Raw genomic sequence first — 12,799 nt, forward strand, 5'->3', positions numbered from 1 at the left:
GAGGAACAAACCAAGGAGACAGCAAAGCCACTTAAGAAAGGAAAAGATGAAAAAAATTAGTCTTGTGAGCAAATGTTGATATGCATATTGTGAAAACAGGAAATTAAAATATAGAAAAGAAGTGTTTATCTCTTAAAACAGAGCAAGCTTTTTTTGACATGTTCTTGTAATTAAATGTTGAAAGATTTGTTTAACTACATTTTTGTTTGATATTTTTTGTGTGTTGAGATGAGATGTGTATTAACTAAAATGAAATTACTAGTGCAATGTTTATAATTGTTCTTTTTTTTTAAAGACATTTACATTTATGCATTTTGCAGACGCTTGTAAGTCACTTTATCCAAAGCGACTTACAGTGCACTTATTACAGGGACAATCCCCTGGAGCAACCTGGAGGGCCTTGCTCAAGGGCCCAACAGTGGCATCTTGGTGGTGTTGGGACTTGAACCCCTGACCTTCTGGTTAGTAACCCTGAGCCTCAACCACTGAGCCACCACTGCCTTCTAAAGGCACTTTGGAAATGTTCCACCCTGATTACAGCTTCACTTAGATAATTTATCCAAGTTACTCATATTCTTCGAGTTACATTCTTAAAAGAAAATGATGACAACATTATTATTTGCATTATTTACCCTTGATTGTTGATTTCAACAGTGTATCATATTGTATTTTCATTATAAATACATGTAGCAAATTCAAAATTCTTCCAAAAAATTAAATTCAACGAAATGTACAAAAGTTACTGCATAGTATGCATAGTTTAACTACAGTATTTTTGGTGACTTTGTAGTAACAACACATAAAATCCATGGCTCATCAGTGTTATGAATATCTCAGCTCTGAAGGTCCATACAATGAAAATGACATAAGCTCTAAAAAACACATAAAGGCAGCATAAATGTAATCCATAAGACTCCAGTGGTTAAATAGATAACTTCAGAAGCAATATTGTAAGTATGGGTGTGAAACAGATATATATAAGTCCTTTTAAACTATAAATTGTCCTCCCTATCCAGTAGGTGGCAATGTGCATGAAAAATGCGAATAGCAAAAAAAAAAAAAAAAAAAAACTGAATGAGTAAAAAAAATATCATTGTTGGGCTAACTATTCCTTTAATATACTGCAAAGAATCCCATGGTATCATCATGGAACATTGTCCAAAAAACAAACTGTTGTAACACCATGGCAATTTCTGTTTGTGAAACTATATAAGTGCCATAAACACAGTCCTTATAGTACTTCCTCTCTCTCCTACTATATTTAGAAGGATATGAATCTACATTTCTTGCATGTTCTTTCAATACCATATTCATTACATGTAGTGTTGTTGATAGTATAGTAAAATAGCGGTAAGTGTTATTGATAAGTCAACAAGACACAGGGCCCGGCTATGATTGCTAGCGTGATTGCTAACAGTGACAGTGCCTGTTTGTTGTCACGGACACCGCGAAACAATCAGCGCTCATCACAGAAAACCTAAGACAGTGAAACCGATCCTAGAAATGTTGCGTTATCCCAACTGCAAGCACAACTGAGCAAGAGAGAGAGGACAAGCAAGTGGGATAACTATCCATATAAGAAATGATTTAATGTGTTAACTTAGATACAAAAGGATCATTTATTTTTGTTAGAACGATTAAATTGTTGTGCTACTTAATGAAGTGTGGAAATGCAACAGTGTCTTTTTCCACTTTCATTTTTCAAGTCAAATTTTAATTTAAAAAAATATATATATAGCCTACTGTATATTTCTCCTCAAATTCATCAATCTTTTGTTGTTTTGAGAGATGAAGGCTATTCCATGCACTTCTGTTTTGAAAAAATAAAACAAACTTGATCTACCGGGACAGAGAAAGAAGTGGAGAACCCAGATGCACAACAACATGAAGAACATTAGAGTCTCTAATTTGGTAAACAGACTCCTCACAGGTCCTAAATTTGCAGCTTTATATAACTATGTACTTGCATTGCTGCAAGTAGAGGCATTTATAACAGCATTTATTTTAAACGAAATAGTCAGTTAGAACATTATAAATGCCTTTACTGTAATTTTTCAATTAGTATCAATCAATTTAATGCATCTTCAGCAAACAAACTAGAGTAGCCTACCCCAGTGAATCTCGGCCGGTTCCACCACTGTGTAAGTCCTGACTGTGAAGGTAGCTGTTTAGTAAGTACATGAATAGTAGCCATTAGACACAGACTCATTCATTATATTGACCCCCATAAACAAACTTAATTAAATAAATCGCTCAATGAGGGTCTCACCTAAAATTAGAATACTTTAAAGGGAGATGTTACAGCGCTCTCTCTCTGACCTGAGGAGCGCGTTGACTGATTGGCCTGGATTTGGTGGAAAGACTTCACAGGGTAGATGGAGAAGGTTTGTGCATACCACTACATGATCACACAGATTTTTAAAACATCAGAAAATACTGCCTTTGTATTCTCTTCTCACCGTATCTACAAATCTCTTCCTCTGAATTTTGCATGTTGCTCAGAGAACGAATGGTGGACCAGACTTGGGACACTGCTGGAGCTAAACGGGCAACTGGAGAAACAAATCAGTGTCGTTCGAGAGAGACTCGAGATTCTCCGCTGTGATCCTGCAGGTATAGAGAAAGTAACGCAGTGCAGGTCTTCCCTATAGACACCTCTATTTACACCCCTGAGTATTAGATAGGATAGGATAGTCAGTGCCAGGTAGATAACTTCAGAATTGTAATCTAGCACTAAATTACAAATTACATGACTAAAATTGTAGTTAGTAATATAATCTCTTGGATGTCACATGAATTTGAGTAGGATAACCTTGTACAATTTTGACAATGTTGCTTAAGTGCATTAAAGAAAATGTACTAAGACATGGTCTTCTGCTGTTGAAGCTCATCCGCCTCAAGTTTTGATGTGTTGTGCATTCTGAGATGCTATTCTGCTCACTGCAATTGTACAGAGCGGTTATCTGAGGTACTGCAGCCTTTCAGTTAGCTCAAACCAGTCTGGTAATTCTCAAACGCTGCCTCAGTTTCTGTTCTTTTTTCTTTTTTTTGATGTTTCTGTATATAGTACAGTATAGTGTAGTATATATAGTGTAGTATAGTAAAGTAAATTATAGGATAGGTGTAGTTTAGAATAGTATATTATTAATCTGTAGTGAAGTGTCTCACACGCTAACATCATATTTTTGAATGCTCATGTGTATGTTGTAGTATAGTATAGTATAGCATAAATCTGTAGTGAAGTGTCCCACACGTTACATCATCTTTTTTTAATGCGCATGTGTATAGTTTAGTATACACACACACACACACACACACACACACACACACACACACACACACACACACACACACACACACACACACACACACAGAGGGGCACCTCAGCAGGGAAATGTTCATCTATGGGTTCTTTGCCTTTTGCATTATAGTCAAGACCATACTCTACGTTATCCTTTCACATACTTCTTTCATGGTTTCTCTGGCTAATTGTTTGCCAGCTCTCTTCCCTCATCTCTGCAGTCATAATCCAATGAATGATCAAGAGTCTCCTTAACAGTAAACCGGTTGCTCATTGTGCTGATACAGAATGAAATGCAAGGCAGGCCCAAGCAAGACATATTTATAATTTAGAGTTGTGAGAACTGTCTGAGTAGCAGTGAGCCATGCTGTTGTATTGTGCAGGAATACAAGGTATACTAATATAAAGTTCTAACTAAGACTACAATGCTTTGTCGGAAAGTTGTGGCTCCCATAGTGGAAAGGGTGAATTTATTTTTTACAGTGGAGCCAGATGGGGACAGACTTGTAGCTCTTTGTATGTGTATGTATGTGTGTGTTCTGTATTGTAGCATACCTCTATGTATTATAATCTCACTCGTTCATGTCTAATGATCCGTCAAATCTGACCAAAAACACTACCGGTGTTATTCTTTGAAGTCTCAACTTAAAACTCAATGAATCTAGTTATCATTCTGTGTGTTTAGATCAAGCCTTATACCACACAGCTTGTTTTTATGAATGGGATATGTTCCATAACACAGAAAGAATCTTGAATAGTTCAAAGAGAAAAGAGACAATTAGGAAATTAGACCCCGTCTTATGATGAATATAGGGTTTACTGTGATTGAAATTGAGTACTGAAATTGAACTAAGGCTTCCATTCGCTCATATGATGAAATGCCAGTGGTAAGTACTTTTCAGATACAAAGCGTTCTATCAGATTAGAAATAGATTCTCCAAAGTCCAAAACTTGCACAGCGTGCAGCAGTTTAATCATCATGTAATATGAAAAGTTAAACTGAGAACTGAGTTTTAATTTGATTACAGCCCTGCAAAACTTAATACAGTCCTCTGCCAGAGAAGAGATTAAAATCAATCTGAGATGGCCTGAAAAAAATGTAATCAGTAAACAGTAATCTTTGAAACAGGGAAGAGGTGGGAGAATGACCAAGTGAGTCTTGTCACAGGGATGGATGGCTAATTAGAATATTTAATGAGTGGATATATCTGGGGATCACTCAAAATATGTAACTTATTTTGTCACAACTTGTATTGGACAAATTACTTTCCTCTGTCACTCACACTCACACACACACACACACACACACACACACACACACACACACACACACACACACACACACACACACACACACACACACACACACACACACACACACGTTGGTCTACCTATCATTATGAGGACTTTCCATAGACATAATGACTTTTATACTGTACAAATAGATTCTATCCTCTAAACCTAACACAACCCCTAAACCTAACCCTCACAGAAAACCTTCTGCATTTTTACATTTTCAATAAAACATTGTTTAGTATGATTTTTAAGCGATTTGAATTATGGGGACACTAGAAATGTCCTCATAAATCACATTTATAGCATAATAACCTTGTAATTACCAGTTTGTAACTTACAAAATTGTCCTCGTAAATCACAAAAACACGCACACACACACACACACACACACACACACACACACACACACACACACACACACACACACACACACACACACACACACATATATATATATATATATATAAACATTATACACTGGCAGCCAAAGGTTTGGAATAATGTACAGATTTTGTTCTTCTTGAAAGAAATTGGTACTTTTATTCACCAAAGTGGCATTCAGCTGATCACAATGTATGGTCAGGACATTAATAATGTGAAATATTACTATCACAATTTTGAATTTCTTAAACTACCTCAAAGAGTTCTCATCAAAAAATCCTCCATGTGCAGTAATGACATCTTTTCAGATCCTCGGCATTCTAGCTGTCAGTTTGTCCAGATACTCGGGTGAGATTTCACCCCACACTTCCTGTAGCACTTGCCATAGATGTGGCTGTCTTGTCGGGCACTTCTCACCCACCTTACATTCTAGCTGATCCCACAAAAGCTCAATTGGATTAAGATCCATAACACTCTTCCAATTATCTGTTGTCTAAGGCCTGCACCCCTGAGTCTTCTCTTTACTGTTGTACATGAAACTGGTGTTGAGCGGGAAGAATTCAATGAAGCTGTCAGCTGAGGACATGTGAGGTGTTTTTTTCTCAAAGATGAACTTATCCTCTTGTTTAGTTGTACATTTGGCTTCATTTAACAAACCAAATAGCTTTCAGCAGTGTTTGATATAGTGGCAAGTGATTTTCTAGTACCAAATTAGCAATTTAGCATGATTACTCAAGAATATGATGTTGGAGTAATGGCTAATAGAAATGGGGCCTGTCTAGATTTGATATCAACACCATATATATATATGTATGTTTTGCTACCTCAATTCAGTTCAGAATGCCACTTTACATTTACATTGTGAATGGTTTGATGATCCATCTCATTGCTTTAACTAAATTATATTTGATACTTAAACTTAAATTGTTCTTTACATCGTGTTTTAAGTCCAGTTGTTCATATATTTGTTCTTATTCAGGATACTTTTAGACAGTGGCTGAAACTGCTGATCACGGAGAAGAGTAGCCTACATTCTCAACTGCTGGACCTCCAAATGAAAACTTCGCAAGAAGGAACGGTCAGGCCTTACCCTCATTTTCTGTTCCTCCCTCCTAAACCATAACCAATAACCAATCAATAACCCAGATTTTGTCCTTTTGTTCCTTGTATTCAGAAAACTGTTCATTAATTGAGGTTTCATATCATCATGTTGTACAACATCTCTAGTTATTAAATGTACCTTAATTGGGATTCACATGGGGAGTGAATTAGTTGGGTTTGGGCTGCTGGATTTCCGAAGAGGTGACTTCCACATGGGAGTCCTAATTACAAAAAAGGGAGGATTGCATTTAGTATGCCATACTTATTTGGTCATACAATTAATAATATCAGTGTTTTTCTATAATGCTTTTTATTTCATTAGGCTTATCAATAGGTCTATGTAGAGAGGCGGGCCTATCTTGCAGAGATTGCAAATGTAAACAAAGGCTTTTAAAGTGAAATTGTATCAATTTCCAAATAAATTTTAACAGTTTTTTTTCTTTTGGTTAAATGTATTAATGTGGCAGATGCTTTTATCCAAAGTGACTTGCATGCATTCAAGGTACATTTAATCAGTATATATGTTCTCCTGGAATCAAACCTATAACAGTGGCTTTGCTAGCACCATGCTCTACCAGTTGGGCTACATGAACTAAATATATATGTCATCATTAATTAATTTCTTGATAAATGCAGATATTGTCTAAAATGCTGAACAATAATGATGTGTCCCTAGCTGTCCTCAACCCTAGATGTGAACAGAAAACATCAGATGGTACAAGCCTGGAGGATGCAGGGTCCAGACAAAAAGTAAATGTTAAAACCCACTGCATTTCATCACATGACACTGTTTTGATTCAGAGAAGGCTAAAAAAGGCAAACTGTATTATAGTTCTTAGATTTTCTTGAAACATCTTTGAAGTAAAACAGCAAAACAGGTTTAAGCTTGAGGTCTTCATAGCTTTTGAACAATTACATTTCATTGGTATATTTACAGTCCTGAGTAACAGGACAAATCCATCAAATCTCAATATGCTAGAATGAGCAATAACATCAGAATTCAGAGTTTTACATTCCTGGTTGGTTTAGGACTTGTTGGATTATCCCAATTAAAGATACAATTTGCATATAAAATGAAACTGTGCCATTTGGATAAATGGTCTGTCTGTTGCAGTGGCTGTAGTCCATTCTTTTATATACACCAAAACCAAGGTTCAGATGTTAAGAAGGGGTCTGTCAAAAAAGCAGCAGCAATGAACTGACTCCCTTTATTAAAAGGTTAATATGCAATTGATCACAAATAATAATGATCATTTTGGTATATATATTTTATTTTTAATGAAAGTTAAAATTCAATATTATTTTGTTAATAGCAAATAGGGGCCACCTTTAACTGTCATATTACACTATATTGAAAAACAAACTTTTAAATAAATAATATCTGAATCATTTCTTTACATGTGTCAGTTCAATTCATTCATACATTCATTTCAACACTGTAAAAATTAGCTGTAAAACACCAGCAGCTGTGGTTGCCAAAAATGTACTGTATAAAATACGGTGACCATGTTTCAGGGATGTAATTTTTATATATATATTTAACGGCCCACTACTGTGTATATTATTAAATGATAAACTTATTACACAAAAATTCTTGAACTACAAAGGTCTGCTTTTCTCTTTAAAATGTATTGTTAATCACTGTAGTAACTACAATAGGCCACATAATGACTTAAAGAGTCATGAGTCATGAGTGGCCCTTCCAGGATCAATAATTTATACACAAATAAGCAATGCACAGGTTTACCAACACAAATCACCATCAGGGTAACACTTGTGACACTAAAATAATGTAATAAACAATAATTTAACACAATAAAATATAACAAATAACACCCCAATGTACATAACTGATATTAACAAGAAAAAGAAACATAACTATTACAATGAAATATAATGTGATGGGTCAAGCAGGAATTTCTGGGAGTGGCCAATTGTTGTATTTCCACTATAATTTTAACCATAGTTTACCGTAAAAAGTACATGTATTCTTTTGTTAAATATAATATACATTTTTACCATTATTTATACTGTAAAATTATACTTTTTACTTCTCTAAAAATAATATAAAATAACGATTTTTCCATAATATTACATATATTACATTACAATATTACATCTTGTTAAATATATTGTAATTTTTCACAGTATATGTTAAGGTAACTACCCATAAATCTTTTTTTTTACCGTAGCATTTTTACATTCTTTTACCGTTAAAATTACATATATTTCATGTTAACTTTTAAAAGTTTAATGTTAACTCATAAGCAGGGTGCTTTTTATATAAACAGCTGTTGTAGTAACTTCACAAACTCTATGTATTATAAGTTTACAGAATGTCGTCTGTATTATAATGTAATTAATACGTTATTACAGAATTACCTACATAATTTACTTTTTCAATGTAAAAACACATTTTGAACAATGTTTTGGAATGATCAAAGAGTTTTAACAGTGTGCTCAAGCACATGTTCTCCTCCTCCTCCATCTGCGCGGATGCGTGACTGAGCTTCGAGAAAGAGACTTTATAGGGCACCCTCACCGGTGAGGAACGGGGCGGGGTGTGTGAGTGGGTGGGGAGGGATGTCTGTGGCAGCTGGGAGTTCTGCGATGCGGGGCTGCATCTCAATGAGAAGCCGGCCAATGTAATTCACCGCAAGACACGACGGAGAGAGAAAGAGAGAGCGAGCGAGAGCAGCTACCGACCGACCAGCCTCCTCTGCGGGACAACAAAGGAGGCGCCGGACTCACATCACGACTCCTGTCAGCAGAACTCAAAATCGGAGAAAAAAATCCTAAATATTCCCTAAATCTTTGGCCTCTTCACATTTAGGCAAGTATAACGATTTTGTTGTTCCTCTTTAAGTAAGTAAACCGGACCACGAGCTGACACGTAGTTATTCACGTAGTATACTGTACTGATCTGAACTAATTTCTAATTCATTTTTAATAGCTCAATGGTTGCGTAATTTAATTGAAACAGCAAAACTGGAGCCAATATGCTTCTATTGATCTAAAGGCTGGAAAATGCATAGGTGAACCTTTTAATATAGGCTACAATGTAAAAAAAAAAAAAAAAGGTTTGATAGGCTGCTTCAAATAGTTAATTCAGATGCTTATGTGTATATATGTCAAAGTGAGAGACAACAACAGAATGACAGACGCAGGCTTTAATGAGCTCTAAAGCCGACATAAACATGTAAGCTGTCATTACAAAGTTATTTTCAGACCAGACACCAACTTGACAACCATTTTATATGGTTAAAAGAGAGTTTAAGGATTAAAGCTACAATATTTGTGTGGTAATTTCATTTTTACCACATTTGTTTTTTTATTAATTAGCCAAATTTGCCGTTTTACTGGACGAAATGGAGGAACATTTTGACGAGAGGGACAAAGTTCAGCGTAACGGCCGGAGCATCATTCGAGCGAACGGGCTGATGAGTCCCACTCACAGCGCCCACTGCAGCCTGTACCGGACGCGCACCCTCAAGACTCTGAGCTCGGAGAAGAAGGCGAAAAAAGTGCGTTTTTACCGCAATGGTGACCGGTACTTTAACGGTATCGCGTATGCCATCTCATTGGACCGAATTAGAACCTTTGACGCCCTGCTGGCTGACCTGACACGTACTCTTTCTGACAACGTCAACCTGCCTCAAGGGGTCCGAATCATCTACGCAATGGACGGTTCCAGGAAAATCACCAGTATAGATCAGCTGGTGGAAGGTAAGAAGTTATCTGGACTGATTAAACCGGAAAAATCCATAGAAAATAGAAACAGACAGACAGACAGACAGACAGACAGACAGACAGACAGATAGATAGATAGATAGTTCGAATTTAGAATTTCTCTTTTCAAAAGTAGAGCAGTCGATATGACGACAATGATATAAAATTAGGACACTCAATGATGAGCATTTAAGTGTGCAGGGGGCTTCTGCAGGCTTTACTTTACATGTACATTACACATTTTCCAGTTTTGAGAAACTTTGTTGGCCTTATACAAAATCTAATTCTGACACAGAGCATTGACATTTCCAGTTTAAATCAATACATTTTAAGAGAGATGACAGCTCAAACAACTGATTGTCTTTTCCCTAAAAACTAATGTTGTGAACTCACCATTAAAAATATCACACTTTGTACCATGTTAGTACATTCTTTCCATTTATAATAGGTGAGAGTTATGTGTGTGGCTCCACCGAAGCCTTTAAGAAACTCGACTACACCAACAACATCAACCCTAACTGGTCAGTGAATGTGAGGGCCCTGGGCTCCAGCCCCACCTCTCTGGCCAGCTACAAAACAGGGCCACAGTCCAAAGAGGGCAAGGACTTCATCAGGCCCAAACTGGTCACCGTCATCCGCAGCGGAATGAAGCCTCGGAAGGCGGTGCGCATCCTGCTCAACAAGAAGACTGCCCACTCCTATGAGCAAGTTCTCACTGACATTACAGATGCTATAAAGCTTGATTCTGGGGTTGTCAAGAGGATCTACACCCTTGAGGGAAAACAGGTAAGAGGATCTCAATGAGTTATTAATGGAAATCTTGGTACTATATTTGTGTTCTGCTGCTATTTCAGTGTTTCTTGCAATCTGAAAAAAGGATGTAGATTTTGTGCTGTGTCATAGTGGCAGTTTTATTTTGTTGTAGGTAGAGTCAAGTCATTCAGATTATTCCAACACAGTCAGCAAATGCATTTTCTTTAAATTAATTTGTTATGCAATCTATCCTTTTGACCTGACAGAGTAAACCTGAGGATTTAATGAGATTGCACATTGGGATTTCAGATAACAGACACTATAATGTAAAAAGTAGTAACTTTTCTTTGAAAACAGCATTGACAGTGATGCACTTACAATGGAAGTGAATAGGGCCAATTTTTGGAGGGATTAAAGGCAGAAATTTGAAGCTTATAATTTGAAACACTGAGTACTTTAACATTTTCAGATTGGCGTTATTCACTTCCATTTTAAGTGCCTCAGAGGATTTTTGCTTTATTTCTAAGAAAAGGAGAAAATCAAAATAAATGCTTGTGTTAATAAATTTTATGCCACAAATGCTATCGGTTGAGCTTTACTTGTATTGAACCCAGAATATTCCTTTAAGGAGCGTATTCACAGGATGGTTAAGTAGGAGGCGAGAGCTGACTGAACAATCTACATAAACTTCAATGACGCAAAGGAACTTAAACATAACATAAACAAAACAAAGGCACACACAACACGTGCATCTCTCTCTCTCTCGTACTGGCGTCCCCAGCTCCTCTTTATCCCTCTCCTACCGATTGGCCTGATTCAGAGCCGGGCTTCCATCATTACGGCCCGGCCACGCCTTCCTCCTCATCAAAGAGCTGTTTCTACTTGATTTAACCCTTCAAATGTCTATTTTTGGTGTAACCTTATCTATTCAGGTTGATTCAAGGATGTTAAAGAATATATTTGGCTTGCATAGAGCCAGTTGATATAGATGTTGCCACATGAAGCACATTTTTAGGTTAACATTTTTTCAGTATAGAGAAACAGAAACATTAGACATAAATGATGAATCAATGACCAAACCCCTCTCCTTGTTATACTTGTTGACTCATATATGGAATTACAATAACAGTATATCTTCAGATTACACATTTAAACACCAAATTTGGCTCTTTTGCCCTATTACTCCAAAGTAAATCCTAAAGAAATGTGGATGACATAAGAGTTCAATATCAAAACAATGTAGCTTTTGTTGTTAAAAATGTCATAAATAATGAAATCTCATTACTTGAGCATCAAATGCTACAGCTAAAACCTCCCCCTAACCTGTATCAGTACTTATGGGAGAACTAGTGGAATTTATGAATGGAAATCTGTGTCTGTGCCCACGCACACTGGAAATCAGAGAATTGGTGTCTCAGAGCATACAGAAATAACTCCAGCTTCTGCGCTTTTAAATTCCTCCCACCTTTCCGAGCTGCTCTGAAACAGCGGTGCCCGCCCCACACATACAGAATGACAGAAGGGCACACACATACGCGTGTATATGACATACTCTAACATACATAAAAATACACACAAATTTAGCCTTTGTCAGGTTCTGGAGGGAACACAGTGACTGACACTTTGAAGAACCCAAATACAGGAGTTTAATAAAAAAAAGGAGAGCAAACTATCCAGAATTACAAAATAAATGAGAAACAATACAAATAATCAAGTTTCCTTGCCATCCTGAGTGAAATAAATCAACCCAGAAGTCTGTACTATTTTATGGTGTAGAGATATGTGATTTGTTACTCGGTTGCTAGGGTACTATGTGTAGTTGCTAGGGAGTGGCTTGGCAGCTGCCAATCATGAAATTCCAAAGGCTGCTTGTCAGTATGAATGACATAAATCAACTCCCATGCCTCTGTGACATTCAGAATGGAAGATATCCCTCTATGGATTTTGGTTGCTAAGGTGCTCGACAGTAGTTGCTAGGGAGGGGCTAGGAAGTGTTGAGGTGATTCATGATTGGCTGTTTGCTGCCCCGAGTCAAACGAGACCACCCTTGTGTTGGTATGACACTTCTAGCCGGAGATATCCCTTTGATCTCTTTCATTAGAAGTCTATGGGACTTGTTGCTAAGGTCCTCTAAATGGTTGCTAGGGCGTGGCTTGATAGCTTTGCAATGATCCTGAGAGTCTGATTGGTCGTCTTAGTAAAATGAGGCAGAATAAATGTTAAAAAGACTGTCAAAAA

General features: G+C 36.8%; 1 protein-coding gene across 3 annotated transcripts in view; it reads left to right on the forward strand.

The window, feature by feature from the left end:
- Positions 1 to 9,430: 9,430 nt before the first annotated feature.
- LOC127637105 (serine/threonine-protein kinase DCLK1-like) overlaps positions 9,431 to 12,799 on the forward strand; it is a 65,478-nt gene continuing 62,109 nt past the window's right edge. For all 3 annotated transcript variants that reach the window (XM_052118012.1, XM_052118013.1, XM_052118015.1), the window contains exons 1-2: positions 9,431 to 9,805; positions 10,257 to 10,594. In XM_052118012.1, coding sequence (XP_051973972.1) covers positions 9,448 to 9,805; positions 10,257 to 10,594 — 696 coding nt within the window. In that variant the 5' untranslated portion in view covers positions 9,431 to 9,447. The remainder of the gene's footprint in view (positions 9,806 to 10,256; positions 10,595 to 12,799) is intronic.

The sequence above is a fragment of the Xyrauchen texanus genome, chromosome 44 (assembly GCF_025860055.1).
Source record: "Xyrauchen texanus isolate HMW12.3.18 chromosome 44, RBS_HiC_50CHRs, whole genome shotgun sequence".
Taxonomy (NCBI): Eukaryota; Metazoa; Chordata; class Actinopteri; order Cypriniformes; family Catostomidae; genus Xyrauchen; species Xyrauchen texanus.